This window comes from Diabrotica virgifera, chromosome 2 (assembly GCF_917563875.1).
Source record: "Diabrotica virgifera virgifera chromosome 2, PGI_DIABVI_V3a".
Classification (NCBI taxonomy): domain Eukaryota; kingdom Metazoa; phylum Arthropoda; class Insecta; order Coleoptera; family Chrysomelidae; genus Diabrotica; species Diabrotica virgifera.
Window position 1 is genome coordinate 213,972,686 of NC_065444.1, and position 16,963 is coordinate 213,989,648.

The following is a 16,963-nucleotide window of genomic DNA, read 5'->3' on the forward strand; positions in this document are numbered from 1 at the left end:
TTCACTGCCAAATAACTCGAAAAGTATTGACTTAGTGAAAAAACTCTATAGAACAAAAGTTACTTAAACTTTGCCAGTTTATCCATTTCCTGACTTTCTTTGGACGAATATTTTTTCACCCCCAAGAGGGGGTGAAATTCACCCCCGGGCAAAAGCACATATCGGCACAATATCACTTTTTTTCTTTGACTTGTTAGCTATGTGTATGCCAAATTTCATGTCAATCCAAGCGGTTCTTTAAAATTTAGAGGTTTTGCAATATTTTACCGTTAAAGAACGGACTATTATTTATGATATGTGTTAAAAGTATACGTTTAAGGCACGCATGTGAAAGTTTGCAGAATGAGCGATAGCGAGTTCTACAATTCACATGAGTGCCTTAAAAATGTACTTTTTAACACGATATCATACAATATTTTTTCTACAAACGTAATTATAGGACAATATCTACAAAAACTTTTACTTGAACTTGACTGACATTCCATTTTTATATTTTTTTGACATTACATCAAAATTGCCCATACGGTCAATACGAATTGCAGTGCCATAAAAATTTTAAAGCACTAGTGCCTTAAAGTAGCATTTTTAACGCTCGTATGGAGTGCTAAAAATTGCATTTTTAACACGGTTGTAGAAAAACAATATTAAAAACCCCCTTTATAGGGAACTAACGAAATAATGTTGTCGCAAGTTGTTATTGTATAATTGCATTATTATCGTCGAACAAATCTTAAACGATATTTTTGAAGATTGTACACATGCTGACGATTAATATCCTTTGTTCTTTTTAATATTTGGTAATAAAATAATACCAGAAAATACTGTCTCAAAGACAAGCATACATTAATATTCATTCATTCGAATCACTTTATAGAGACAAGATGTCTTCTTCTTTTGGTTCCTATTAGTTTCGAATATTGGCGATCATTCTGGCTATAATTATTTTATTAACTTATGCCTTAAATATAACTCAAGGTAATCAGAGAGGTAGATGCTTCAGAGGAAGAATGGAGACAATTAAAAACAATAATAACGGAGTCTGCAGAGCAAATTGTCGGAAAAGCCAAAAGGCAAAGAAATGCGGAATGGTATGATGATGAATGCAGAACTGCAGTAGAGGAAAAAAGGCAAGCTAGGCTTAACAAAACTTCAAAGAAACACAAGAAATAGCAGAGAAATTTATAACGAATAAAGAATACAATCGAGTAGAATATGCAGAAGAAAAAAAAAAGAGAGGCTTTGAAAGAACAAGTACAAGAAATCCTAGAACATAACAACAGACACGAGAGCAGAAAATTCTATAAAAGAAAGCACACAGTCATTTAGACCAAATTTGACAATATGCAAAGACAAGGACGGAGAACTACTAACAGAGAAACAAAAAATTATAATGAGATGGAAAGAATACTTTAAGGAAAACCTAAATGCAGACAATGGAAATGATCAAAACGAGACAATATATTTTACGGCGGAGCAGCACATTGAAAATCCGAGTTATGAAGAAGTAGTTCAAATAATAAAGAAATTAAAAAACAGTAAAGCGCCAGGCACGGACGGAGTTTCGGCAGAATTGTGGAAATATGGAGGACCCGAACTCTGGAAGTTGGTCTGATACAGCCAATATATAAAAAAATGAGATAAGAGGAAATGCCATAATTGCAGACCAATTACATTATTAAATGTAATATACAAACAAAATCCTTTCTAACATTATCTACACTAGATTGTCGGAATACTCCGAAAATATAATTGGTGATTTTCAAAATGGATTCATACCAAATAGAGCCACTACAGACAACATATTCATACTTAGAACAATACAAGAGAAAGCTTATGAATACGACATAGAACTATATAATATGTATACAGGTACATTCAGATTTAAAAGGAACATAGCGAGCTGATACAGGGCCTCGAACCTACGTTTGAAATAGCGGACCAGTTTAAAGTTCGACACGACACCATAAATACAGCAACGATCAATTATTTGACACACAGCAAATAACCTGCTTCTTTTGCGAAGCCCTCTATCTTTCGCCCGAGTCGGGCCGAAAGGCCCGAAAGTAGCCGAATCGCGTAGACTGATCGCTTAAAATTAGTATAACAGGGTTGTCACGTCTATCTAAAGTATCTGCATTTTCAAAATTAAGAGCGTGTTCACAAAATTTCGCGTTAATGTTTAAATGCATATTTTTTTCGAAACCTGAAAAAACTAATAAATATATTTGAAAAATTTAAACGCAGAATAAAATATTACATTATTACCAAGGGCCAAAAGTCCCTGAAAACTTCTATAATGTTTATTTTAATAATTTACAGGGATGAAGAAAAAAAGAGAAAATAGAATGTGATTTTTAATTTCAAAATATCTCATTTAAAAAAAACTTTTAAATGTACCACCCGTACCGGTTTAGTACCACCCGTTTGTTATTTCTTAAATAAGTTTTAATATTATGTTTCATATTTTTTAAAGAAGTTGATGGTTAATTATTATTTTGTATTGTTTTTGTTTTTTTATGAAAATAAATTATTACGATAATATTACTATAATAGATCACTATTATCTCTGTTACTATAATACAAAATAGATTGGCATTTTTAGTTGAAGAAATCATTTCCAACAAAAAACGATAATTTTGGCAACATTGTACCATCCGACATTATTCCACTTTCAGTGACTTTTGTGCTGAAATAGTTCAGAATCCAGTAGCCCGCTTGAGTGTTTGATTTTTATGATATAATTCTTTGACAACCTTTTGTTGTCCAACTGCGTGGAGCGGAGTTGAGATAAATTACATGTAAATTGTATGTTCCCTTTAAATATGAATTTATCTGTATAGACTTTAAACAAGCTTTTGATAGTGTGAAAAGAGACAAAATGCTGGAAGACCTCCGAAATCAAGGTATACCAAAAAAATAATATCAGCCTCATAAAAATGACGTTGCAGGGTTCAAAATTAGAGTAGATGGAGAACTGTCTCCCCTGTTTGACATCAACATGGGTGTGAGACAGGGAGACGCACTTTCAACCATGCTGTTCAACCTAGTTCTTGAAGCAGTCATCAGAAAAACCAATGTAACCGACCATATAAACACCAAAACAGTACAAATTACTGCATATGCAGACGATGTCGCCATTATTAGTAGAAGCAAAACACGACTAATGGAAACGTTCAAGGAAATTGACCCTAAAGCACAGAAAAGAGGGCTTAAAATAAACGAAACAAAAACTAAGTACATGGCCATCAAAAGAACACCTGAGACTGAAAATAAAATAATAGAAAACTATACTATTGAACGTGTGGATGATGCCTTCACATATCTGGGCACAGAAATCAATCAGAAGAATTCCTTAGGTAGCGAAATTAATGCACGTATTTCGAGTGGAGATCGTACATATTATGCTAATTAGTCTGCTAGTGAACCCTCCGACTAACGGTCGTTATGTAAGACTAGAAATTTTTCTAGTGATAATTCATAGCACACCAAGGCTAAAAACCATGACCTGGTAGGCATCAGCGGTACACGTGTATCTACCAAGTGAATCGAAAAGTGCAAATTTAGGGGGTAAAATAAACTTTCTCCTGTAAGGTTTAAATTTAAGTAGGTATGTGTTTGAGTAAGTCATTTAGAAGAAATGTGTACAATGACAGGCGATTCTGAAGAGCATAAGACCTTGCCAGGCGAGGGGAAAGATTAGGGGTTTTTCCTAAAATTATTCTTTTTGCATCGAACAAAGTTTTTTTAGGTTTTTTGAATCGTTCCAAACAGAAAAGGTCTTTAGTGATTTAAATCGGACATTTATCTAAAAATTTCAATGTTGCCAAGGTACGTAGATATTCTTTAAACATTGATTGATGAAATCCCGAAGAGTTTTTTGCAATAAAATATCGAAAACCCCTTTGTTTTTTTAATTTCTAATCAAGCGGGCGCGACACTGTAGTATTCGCGGTGTGCAAGTACTTGGAAGGGATACGTGAAACGATCGTGCGCGAATAGCAGAGAAATATTGAACTTTCTTAAATAATTCATATTGTCAATTAAAATTGTCAAATTGACGTACATTTCAGATATACTGTCATTGAAGGAGAAAAATTATATGTTGCTCCACAATATTGATATGATATGCAATTATTATATAAAGGTAAATTTAATTAATTGTATTTTGCTTGCAGTACTGCATTTTAATAACTAATTTTATTTACTACATACAATTGTTTACGTTTTCATCACATAACCTGAATCTTATTTTTTCTTCTTATTATTTTTTGGGCTATGGCCTTGACAATTATCCAGCAACCAGGACTAACGTAATTATTGGTCAATACAATTAAAAGTGCGAATTAAAGTGAAGAGCGTAGAAATAGGTGTCGCTTTGCGCAACTTGCACGGTGCCAATAAGTGAGGACGTTTGAGTTTGCATAATTTCATTATCTCGAGAATGGGCAAATTTCAAGAGAAATCCTCAGACAGGTCGACTTTTATTTTTGAATTAGGACTTTTTGGCATATATACAGGGTGTTTGGTAAAGAATGGGCCATAGCTTAACCTCAGGTTCCTGAGGTTAAAATAGGCCGATTTAAGCTAACTTACCTTAGTACAAAGTTTATAATAACCGAGATACAGGGTGTCAAAGTTAATCTTTTTTTTGATTTATTATTGAATATTTCCTGACAGGTATGAGGTAACAACATGAAATTTGGTATGTGGGGGTTTTCTGGATCGAGAAAACTAAATTCTCTTCCAAAAATTATGTATTGCCCAGAGGGCGCCACATACGCCTTTCATCACTCATTTATTATGTTCAATTTTGTTTATCCCTCACTCTGTATAATTTTGACATAAAATTTTTATTCTCCTATTAGTTCTACTTAAAAAAGATATACCTCTTTCATATCCCTAAACTCAACCGTTTTCGAGATAAACGCATTTTAAATCTGCGATACACCATCATTTTTAGCATAATATCATTGTAGTTCCACCCGAAAAATAACTTAAAACCATAATAATTGTGTCAGTTCTCAAATTTATGTCATTGCATCGCAAATTCCATTTGAAGAAATTTGCGATACATTTTTGGATAAATTTTTATGGTTTTAAGTTATTTTTCAGGTGTAACTATAATGATATTATGCTAAAAATGATGGTGTATCGCAGATTTAAAATGCGTTTATCTCGAAAACGGTTGAGTTTAGGGAGATGAGAGAAGTATACCTTTTTTAAATAAAACTAATAGGAGAATAAAAATTTTAATGTCAAAATTATACAGAGTGAGGGATAAAAAAAATTGAACGTAATAAATGAGTGATGAAAGGCGTATGTGGCGCCCTCTGAGCAATACATAATTTTTGGTAGGGAATTTAGTGTTTTCGACCCAAAAAAACCCCCACATACCAAATTTCATGTTGTTACCTCATACCTGTCAGGAAATATTCAATAATAAATAAAAAAAAAAGTTTAACTTGACACCCTGTATCTCGGTTATTATAAACTTTGTACTAAGGTAAGTTAGCTTAAATCGGCCTATTTTAACCTCAAGAACCTGAGGTTAAGCTATGGCCCATTCTTTACCAAACACCCTGTATAATACTATTGACGTCATCCATCTGGGCATAATGACGTAATCGATGATTTTTTTAAATAAGAGTAGGGGTTGTTTGATAGCTCATTTGAAAGGTTATTTAATTCTCTATTCAGTAACATTAACATAATTATTTATACAGGGTGTACAAAAAAATTTTTTCTTCTATTTGTCAAATTTAATCAAAGTTAATTTAATAAAAAAAATTTTTTTTGTACACCCTGTATAAATAATTATGTTAATGTTTATATTAGTGAATAGAGAATTAAATAACATTTCAAATGAGCTATCACACAACCCCTACTCTCAATTAAAAAAATCATCGATTACGTCATCACGCTCAGATGGATGACGTCACTAGTATTATATAGATATATATATAATTTCCAAAAAAAAAGTCCTAATTTAAAAATAAAAGTCGACCTGTCTGAGGATTTCTCTGGAAATTTGTCCATTCTCGAGATAGTGAATTTATGCCAACTCAAACGTCCTCACTTATACCAGTGTCGCGCCGGCTTGATTAGCAATTAAAAAACAAAGGTGTTTCCGATATTGTATTGCAAAAAATTGGGATTTCATCAATCAATGTTTAAAGAATATCTACCTACCTTGGCAACTTTGAAATTTTTAGATAAATGTCCGATTTAGCGTTAAAAATGGCCGATTTCGCAATTTTCAAAATTTTCAATCGCTTATATAACAAAAACTATTAACTTAAGAGAAAAATCACTAAAGACCTTTTCTGTTTGGATTGATTCAAAAAACCTAAAAATAAATTGTTCGATGCAAAAAGAATAATTTTAGGAAAAACCCCTAATCTTTCCCCTCGCCTGGCAAGGTCTTATGCTCTTCAGAATCGCCTGTCATTGTACACATTTCTTCTAAATGACTTACTCAAACACATACTTAAATTTAAACCTTACAGGAGAAAGTTTATTTTACCCCCTAAATTTGCACTTTTCGATTCACCTGGTAGATACACGTGCTCCGCTGATGCCTGCCACTTCATGGTTTTTAGCCTTGGTGTGCTATGAATTATCACTAGAAAAATTTCTAGCCTTACAGGACGACCGTTAGTCGGAGGGTTCACTAGCTCTTAGACTAATAAAAGATTGATGAAATCGAAATTATTAGACAAGAGGACAAAAATGACTATCTACAAAACTTTGATTAGACCCGTAGTAACCTATGGTTGTGAAACCTGGGTAATGACGAAAAAGAGATGAAGCCCAACTCAGGACATTCGAGAGAAAGATACTGAGAAAAGTATATGGCCAGGTGCAAGAGGAAGACGGCACATAGAGAATCAGGAGAAACGACGAGGTTAACGAACTGAATGAAGGGTATGACATTGTAAGATTTGTGAAAAGTCAAAGACTGTCATGTCTGGGACATGTTCAGCGACAAAGGGTCGAAAACGACAAAGAAGATGTTACGTGGAAGCCGGTAGGAAGGCGGAAAAAAAGAAGGCACAGGACGAGATGGTTGGATGACGTGAAAGACGACCTGAAAACCATGAATATAAGACAATGGAGGAGAAGGGCCCAAGAGAGATCTGCATGGAAGGACATAGCCACAGGCAAAGACCCATCCAGGGTTATGATGCCAAAATAAGAAGAAGAAGATGCTTTAAATAGATTAGTTGTTGTTGTGGAGAACCATGTCCTCAGGTTCTTTAACCATGATATTCTTTTTCTCCCAATTCCTCGCTTTCCGAATGCTCTGCCTTGAGTAATCTGTATTGTGTTTGTCTTTACCTTCAGTAATCTGTATTTAGTGCCGTTTCTCATTATGTGTCCGAGATATTCTAACTTTCTCCAAAAAATACAAGATCCTTTGTAAAAGGTATATTTAAAATACCCCAATAAGGGTTACATCACAAAACAAAACGTTTTCGGATTAATAGGTAATCCATCATCAGTGTTAAGCCCTAAAATAGTATTTTACTAGATAATCCATGCGTACCTACCCATTGATGGTAGAAAGGTTAATCTTTATGGTAAAGAACGACCAGTGAGATTAATAGTCGTGAATTGTCTATCAATCCTTTTGATACCGTAGGTATTTATCTGGAATTATATAGTGTATTTTATCCTTAAAGTAAGTGAGTCGTATGGCTAAATCTTGAAAATATAATATTTGACTTATTTGAGGTAAGTCTGGCCCCTCGTATTGGCGAGGAACCGCAAAGTGGGCGACGCCTGGTGGCGAATTTGAAAAGCATCAACTCAAGGAAACATTGACTTTGCCATTAATTTGTGTACATATTTGCGGTCAGTTTATGTTGTAATTAACAATAATTTCGACTTAAAAAAACTATTGCAGTGTTCCTCAGTATTCATTCCTATTATACTCTACGTAATGACGTAAATTAACCAATGCCAAATCACACATTTTGTTAATTTGACGTTTGTATTAAACGTAGTATTTTTAATGTTTAAGCGACTGCAAAATTAAATAAATAAATAAAATGTAGTATATATTCTGTACATAGAATGTACATTGTTATGCAAAATATCCCGACCACTTCGTAATTTCCAGAACACAATTATTATAAAATAAATTCACCTACTTAGTTTCCAGATTTCCAGTTTTTATTTAATTAAAAATTGTTATCTGTTGGTGTAAAATAAACTAGTGCACCTATTAATTAAATTAAAAACAAAATTAAAAAATCCTAAGATAGATTAATAATTTTTAGAACGCTGTGTGATTATCTGGGGGCCAGATTTTTTTATGAAAAAAAGGTAAAAACAAATCAGTAGTTAGCATCAAATTTTAATGAATGTATACAGATTAAACATAATTTTGAGTCGTCTTTAACTTATAAGATGTCTTAGTTGCAAAACTTAGTGGTTACTTTGGCAAAACACTCCTGTAAATGATTTTAATTTAACGTTTTAGAATTGTGAATTCAAATGACAAAACGGATTGTTTTCCTAGAGTTGTCGTCCATCTTTGAAATTTTGAGCGCCCTCTGTTGGAATTTAATTTTGCGAATTATGAATTTCTAGATCCGCGCCTGACACGGCTCCAACGAAGATTCCAGGCTCAGATAGATGTTTAACCGAGCCGATCTCATTCTCCAAACCCAATTGATTCTCTCCAATCTATTCGCGTCCCTTTATTTATCGACTATCTATGTCTGTACACTTTTTACTTTCGTTTCTGTGTCAAGTTTAGGTATGATATTGGTTTAGGTATGAACTGCGAAATTAGAGTTTTTTTAAATAACTTAGAAAATATAAATTTTAGAAAAAACTGACTTAACCATTGCAAAATTCAGAAAATTTTACAAAAAAACCTTATATAAAGATTTTTCCAAAATTAAATCTGTAGCTTCTATAATTTTTTATTTTTAACGCTAAAGTCACCCTTCTCACAAACATTGGCGCACTGTAAACTAGCGTACGGCGAAGTGCACGGTTGAGTTATTTTAATGTAATTCTTTAAATAATCGATCAAATGAAATTTTACAAATTGGACGTGAAAGAAGAATAATTAAACTATCTTATGGTTATAATAAAAAGAAATAAAATGTATGGGCATAAGTACGGTGTGGGCTCAAAGTGAGACTTACATGAATTTTGTTTAAAAATGATTTAAAAATGTGTAACTAACACAATTTTTCTTATAAAACTCTAAATTTTGCACAACTTACCTTTCAAACATCTTACTAAACGATGTTTTATTCAAAAAAATCTCAAAAATTTAATTCAAATGATACGACGGACGCGGACGTCTCAAAAAATGTAATTTTTGATTTCATAGTTTTATAGAATTAACACCACTTTAAGACGGTATTACTCAAGTTTGAACAGATCTAGTACAGTTTTGTAGGTGTTTTGTTAAGATTAGGATGTAGTTTTTAAAATAAACTAAATTATTTTATTTTAGAAATGAAATAATAAACTATTTCTTTTTAAGAAAATTAAGAAGGATAACAAAAATGTAATACAAAAACCGAAAATTACCAGCGAAAAAAATGTTTATACAAAGTGATCAAAACTTTTTTCTGTAAAACTTACCTAAAATATATTTAATAATAAGCTTTAACAATAATAAATGTTGAACAAAAAAAGTTTTTTAGTTCTTATAGTCTGGGCTGAATTATCGGAGAATAGGCCATTTTTGGGAAAAGTTATTTACCAGCAATTGTATTGCTGGAATCGAATTATAAGATCCTATATATTAATAATATAGGTATGCAAAGTCCTCAGATAGTGTGCTACTTTTTTTATAAACAAAATGGCGCCCGAAAATCGTGTTTTTTCAATTATTGCTCTATAACTTCGAAGATTTTAACTTTACAACAAAAACACCCAAATAAAAATTCACCGTGATTAAATTCTGCATAGAGACGTGTTTTTCCCGATCTGCTCCGACGAAAATTTTCCTCGGAAAATGCGGGTTTTCCCAACAAAATCTTTAATTTTCAAATAAAGTTTTAGATAAGTAATTATCTACCGATAATTAAATAATTTGGTGACTTAAAACCCTTTTTGGTTTAGATTATAGTTCCAGAAGCTGGTGCAAATTAAACGAATATTTTAGCAACAATTCAATTGTTAATTAATAATTTACTGTCGCAATAATAACCAAAATAATTATGATACACTGATCAAACTTTGAAATCTTATAAAGATGAGATGCCTATTTAATATTTTGTGGACAAAATATAATTTTTTTAGTTTTTTGCATAATCTTTAAATGTTTTTAAAAAAATAGTTATAAACAAATTAACGTTTCTCAGAAAGTTTTTATTTTATTATAATTTTAAAAAATAGCTACAATGCACATTTCAAATATCTTGAAAATGAATGCTTTAAAACTTTTTTGCAACCATTTGCAAAAAAGTTATGAAACAGCAAAGTAAACATACGATTACTACGGTGTTTATGATTATTTTTAATTCTTTCAAAGCGTAGAAGTGAGTTTAAAGTACAAGCTAATTATTTACAAAAAAATAACGATTATCAGTTTAATGGTTATATTTTAATTAAAGATTATAAATATATTTTTTTGTAATTTACACGCGCGAAAGTAGAGTAATACAGTACTGTAGCTAAAATTTTCACTCGGAGCGACGATCGGCCGCGCGACGTACACTTTTAATAAATAATGTATGCTGTGTGTCAGTCGCTTCGAGTGAACATTTTAGCTCCGACTCTGTATCAGGCCTACTTTTGCGCTAAAAATTACAAAAAAAGTATTTTTAATCTTTGATTAAAATATAACCATTTCACTAATTTTTGACATTCTTTGTGAGTAATTAGATTGTACCATAGACTCACTTTTAAGCTTTGAAACAATTAAAACAAATTATAAACAACGGAGAAAATTTATATTTACTTTGCTGTTTCATAATTTTTTTGCAAATGGTTGGAAAATTTTTTTAAAGCATTCATTTTCGAGACCTATGAAATACGCATTTTAAGTATTTTTTTAAAATTAGAATATAATAAACAATTTCTGAGAAATGTTAATTTACATTTAAAGATTATGCAAAAAAATGAAAAAATTATATTTTGTCGACAAAATATTAAATAGGCATCACACCTTTATAATCTTTCTAAGTTTGATCAATGTCTCATTATTATTTTTGTTGTTATTGCGACTGTAAATGGTTAATTAACAATTGAATTGTTGCTAAAATATTCGTTTCATTTTTACCGGCTTCTGAATTTATAATCTATTCCAAGAAAGCTTTTATTTCACCAAGCTATATAATTATGGATAAATAATTACTGGCCCAAAAAAATTATTTGAGAATTCGAGATTTTGTTGGGAAAACCCACATTTTCCGAGGAACATTTTCGTCGGAGTAAATCGGGAAATTTATATGTAAAATTAAATTTAGGTGAATTTTTATTTGAGTGTTTTTGGTGTAAAGTTAAAATCTTCGAAGTTACAGAGCAATAATTGAAAAAAGTACGATTTGTTGGCGCCATTTTGTTTATAAAAAAAGTAGCACACTATCTGCGGACTTTGCATACCTATATTAATAATAAATAGGATCTTATAATTTGATTCCAGCAATAAAATTGCTGGTAAATAACCTTTCTTTGTACTTTACTAATTAGACCAGCGTATTATAACTATTTTTTTTTTCAAAATTTAAAGATTATGCAAAAAAAGAAAAATTTATATTTTGTCCATAAAATATTAAATAAGCATCTCAACTTTATAATCTTGAAAAGTTTGATCAATGTCTCATGTTTATTTTGGTTATTATTGCGATCGTAAATTGTTAATTAACAATTGAATTGTTGCTAAAATATTCGTTTAATTTTCACCGGCTTCTGGAATTACAATATATACCAAGAAAGATTTGATGTCACTAAGTTATTTAATTATTGATTAATAATTACTTACCTAAAACTTTATTTGTAAATTATAGTTTTTGTTAGGAAAACCCGCATTTTCCGAGGAAAATTTTCGTCGGAGCAAATCGTGAAAAACATATCTCTATGCAGAATTTAATTGCGGTGAATTTTTATTTGAGTGTTTTTGTTGTATAGTTAAAATCTTCGAAGTTATAGAGCAATAATTGAAAAAATACGATTTGTCGACGCCATCTTGTTTATAAAAAAAGTAGCACACTATCTGCGGACTTTGCATACCTATATTATTAATATATAGGATCTTATAATTCGATTCCAGCGATAAAATTGCTGGTAAATAACTTTTTCATGAATTTTGCTAATTAGCCCAGAGTATTATACAGTATGTCTGCGTAACTTGGAACCTATTGATAATTTTTTTATTATCAGTCTTACGAAAAAAAGTTATTCTTTATAAAATACTCTGCATCGTACATAATCTACGATGCAATCATCAAATATAACATTTTATTAATTTTATACGAGATACGTAAAAAAATATGAATGTCACTCAAGAGTAAAGTATCTTTATAATTCACAATATCGAAAATTGTTATCAAGAAAAGTTTTAAAACATGTTTTAGTGTTCAATTAAATCCTTCTAATTAAAATATTGTGAATAATAAAGGCACATAACTCTTAAGAAAAATTCATATTTACATACCTCGTATAAAACTAAAAAAGTTTGATATCTGATGGTTGTATCTTAGATTCTAGACCAGGTAGAGCATTTTATGAAGAATAACTTTTTTCGTAAAACTGATCATATAAAAGTTTTCCATGTGGTACCTAGCTACGCAAACATACTGTATAAGAGCTTCTGTATAAGAATTTTCAAATTGTAATACCATATTCGGATTCAGCATAACCAAAAACAAGATAGAAACATATTTGATCAAAGTAAAATAATGAATTCAACGATATTTTTAAAATTATTTTTACAAAACAATTGTTATTGTTTAAATAATTAATAAACAATTAGCTGCCAAATCTGAGAGTAGAACTTTTTGCTTTAACATGTATATTATAAACTAACAAAAAAGGTGTTAGAAAAATATAAGCTTGTTTGAATTTTTCCCATACAATGCATGTTTTCGTTCTAATTGCACTTCCCTATTAGCAGAAATTAGTATGTAATCAAAACACACCTGTAAATAATATCGTAATTAATTATTTCGTATTTAAAAGGATTTTTAGAATTATCTAAAATATATTCATAAGACACTTCACATGTTTTTCCCTAGCTACTTAACATTGAAAATTTACTTTATCTACCACCGCACGTACCTTACAAAAGTTATAGTTTGATTTTTATTTTAGGGTTACGTCAAAACGAGATTAAAGCGAATTCTGAAAGGGCTTTACTAACACACACTGGAAAAAAACATTACAAGTGCGAAATTTGTTTTAAGCAATTTGGAGGAGCAGGGCATTTGAAAGAGCATTTAAGGATACATGCTGGAGAAAGGCCTTACAACTGCGAAGTTTGCTTTAAACAATTTACTAAAGCAGGAACTTTAAAAAATCATTTCAGATTGCACACAGGAGAAAAGCCTTATAAGTGCGAAATTTGTGCTAAGCAATTTAGTCAAGATGGAAATTTGAAAAAGCATTTGAGAATACACACTGGAGAAAAGTCGTACAAGTGTGAAATTTGTTTTAAACTATTTAGTCTAGATAAAAATTTGAAAAGGCATATAAGGATACACACCAGAGAGAAGCCTTACAAGTGCGACATTTGTTTTAAGCAATTTGGAGGAGCAGGAAATTTGAAAAGGCATTTAAAGATACACACTGGAGAAAAACCTTATAAGTGTGAAATTTGTTCTAAGCACTTTGGTCAAGATGGACATTTAAAAACTCATTTGAGGGTTCACAATGGAGAAAAGCCTTATAAGTGTGAATTTTGTTCCAAGCAATTTAGTCAAGCTGGGCATTTAAAAACTCATTTACGGGTTCACACTGGACAAAAGCCTTATAAGTGTGAAATTTGTTCTAAGCAATTTAATGAAGCTGGGCATTTAAGAAAACATTTCAGATTGCACACTGGAGAAAAGCCATATGAGTGTGAAATTTGTTCTAAGCAATTTAGACGAAATCACGATTTGAAAAAGCATATAAGGATACACACTGGAGAAAAACCTTATAAGTGTGAAATTTGTTCTAAGCAGTTTAACCAATCAAGTTCTTTGAAACAACATTTTATATTGCACACTGGAGACGAGCATTATAAGTGCAAAATTTGTGCTAAGCAATTTAATCGAGGTGACATTTTAAAAATGCATTCAAGGATACATACTGGAGAAAAAACTTTTAAGTGTGAAATTTGTTTTAAGTTGTTCGCTCACGAAGGTGGTTTGAATGCACATTTGAGATTCCACACAGGAAAAAAGCCTTACAAGTGCGACATTTGTTTTAAGCAGTTTAGACAAGGAGGAAATTTGAAAATTCATTTGAGAATACACTCCGGAGAAAAGCCATTTGAGTGTGAAATTTGTTCTAAGCAATTTGGACAAAGAGACAGTTTGAAAAGGCATTTAAGGATACACACTGGAGAAAAACCTTATAAGTGTGAAATATGTTTTAGACAATTTATTCAAAATGGAGATTTGAAAAGGCATTTAAGGATACACACTGGAGAAAAGCCGTAGAAGTGTGAAATTTGTTTTAAGTAGTATAGCCGAACCCTCTTATTGGAATAGCCTTCGTGCCAAGCAAAAGTATTACTATTGAAATAACCGAAATAACACTGAATAATAATATTTCAATCATCCAAGATAGTTATCGTTCACCCTGGCCCAGCTCAGTCTCTTAAGGTGTGTTCGTCTTGTCCTAATCTTAAATATGAACTATGAAAATTCAGAATGGAAGCAAACAAAACAATATTTTAACTAATCATGTTTATTTTTCAATAAAGATATAATAAAAATATGACTTATCAAATGCATTAACAAATATATTCAGATTCTTGCCAAAATCTAACAATTCTTGGATTACACTTATGCATGGCTTGTGGTGTTGGTTCTATGGTAACTCCTTGATGTCGAATGGTACTGTTGTAGACTTCTTGTAGACCTGGCCAGATGTTCGGCCTCAGATCCCTGCAGCTGAATATGTTCGTCGTTGTAGACTAGCTGTAGTCTAGTGGAGATGCATCCATTATGTCCTGCCTTGTAGTTCCATCACCAGTGAAGAAGGCTTGAAGCTCCCGAAGGGAGAAAAATTTAATCCCAAAAACTAGAAGATAAAATACATAGCTAACATCAAGAAGTAAAAACCAAAGTGTGCCAAGTTTGCCAATATTTAAGAAATAATCAGAAAGAGTAGCAGATGGCAAGAATAAAATAAAATCAATGCTGACGGGGACTAATTAAATAATTTGATTACTAAATGCATATTAATAGATGAAATGGAATATTAGAACACATGTTTTTAGAATATGGGAGGTTAGATATAAAAAATACTATAAAAACTATTAATGTTAAACTGTGAATACAATAAAAAAGCATTAATGAATTTTCTTACCCCAAGAGATCGTCTGTTCAGAATAAAATAACTTATTTTCAAGCTCCTTTGGCTTTTATGAGTTTATCACCACCATTTTGAGACTTGAAATGACAGCGTGAACTGTAGAAAGGTAGAATAAGCATGTTCCATAATGAAAGACAGACATCTAGAGAGTAAGGATATATGAAGTACGTTCAGTATGATGATTTAGGTGTTAGATGAGATTCTAGAATGTTAAAAGAGTTGCCTAACAGGAAAGGGCGCCCACGAGTTTTTAACGGAGAAAACGGGTAAAACAAATACAGAAGATAATTATTAATAAAATCTTAAAGAAAATAGAAGAAAATAATTAATTAAAAATAAAGTAGCAAAGATGTGACGTTTGTAACCGGGATATTCTAATAAACGATCATTGGTGGCTAGTAGAAACGTTTCGGGACCTCAAGTTTCTATTCCTTAAACCGGGATATTCCTATATGCGCCAGGGAAATAGGTCAAAAATATACCATGTTTAGGACACTTGAGCAACCGGGTTGCAAATGGGTTATTTGGGTGCTATACACATCATCATGGTGCTACAGCCCTTAGAGGGCCTCGACCTTCTCAAGCTTTCTACGCCATTCTGTTCTGCCCCTTGCTTGCATTTTCCAGTTTCCGACTCCGATCTTCTCGGCATCTTGTGTTACCCCGTCCATCCACCTCAACTTTGGTCTACCCCGTCTTCTCACTCCCACGGGTTGAGCTGTTAGAATCTTTTTTATCATGTTCGATTCAGGGGCCCGGGCTACATGCCCTGCCCACTTCAGGCGGTTTCGCTTAATTACAGTGATAATATCTTTTCCACCAAACGTATGCTTGTAGATATTCTGCAGTTCAAAGTTATATCTACGCCTCCACATTCCGTACTCACAGACTGCTCCGAATATCTTGCGCATAGGACTATGATTTAACAGTATTTTCTAATATACAGGGCTACCCGTTTTCACAGGTTGACACAAATTTATGTTTTTTTAAATGGAATACCCTGTATATTTTTACATTTTTGGATTCTACTCGATGTTCTCTATAATAAAATGTAGTGTTTTGAAATATTATACGAGGTAGTTTAAAATATAATTACGTTTTTTTTGTTAATTTTGTAGGAACATTCACGCCCTATACATATTGTTAGTGATTTGATATCCAAACTTCTTTTAATTTATGTTTAAACGATTTTTAATATATGTAGTCTACTATTGTCAGTTATTAATAGTATACCAAAATGTTTAATTTTAGTATAGGGGTTGGTTGAAACTCTGAATGAGTATTTTCTGAGTTTTCTTAAATGGGACACCCTGTATTTTAGTATTATAATAAAATGATATTTTATGGTACCTTTTTATTTGTTAAGCATTTTCTATACCATATTTATATATTAATTTCGGCAGTAAATTGATACAGACAGATTACTCAGGTGGTTTTTGGGGTTTCTGAACAAGAATGTCACATTAGA

At 31.7% G+C, this 16,963-nt stretch overlaps 1 protein-coding gene across 3 annotated transcripts in view; it reads left to right on the top strand.

Annotated features, from left to right (window-relative positions):
- The window catches only part of LOC126879807 (zinc finger protein 501-like), a 54,374-nt gene that overhangs the window by 14,853 nt on the left and 22,558 nt on the right, over nt 1–16,963 (top strand). Inside the window, exon 2 of one of the 3 annotated variants that reach the window (XM_050643071.1) lies at nt 13,285–16,875. The exons of the other annotated variants lie outside the window; for them this stretch is intronic. Coding sequence (XP_050499028.1) covers nt 13,285–14,615 — 1,331 coding nt within the window. The 3' untranslated portion in view covers nt 14,616–16,875. Of the gene's footprint in view, nt 1–13,284; nt 16,876–16,963 lie in introns of those variants that run through there. 3 annotated transcript variants of the gene reach the window in all.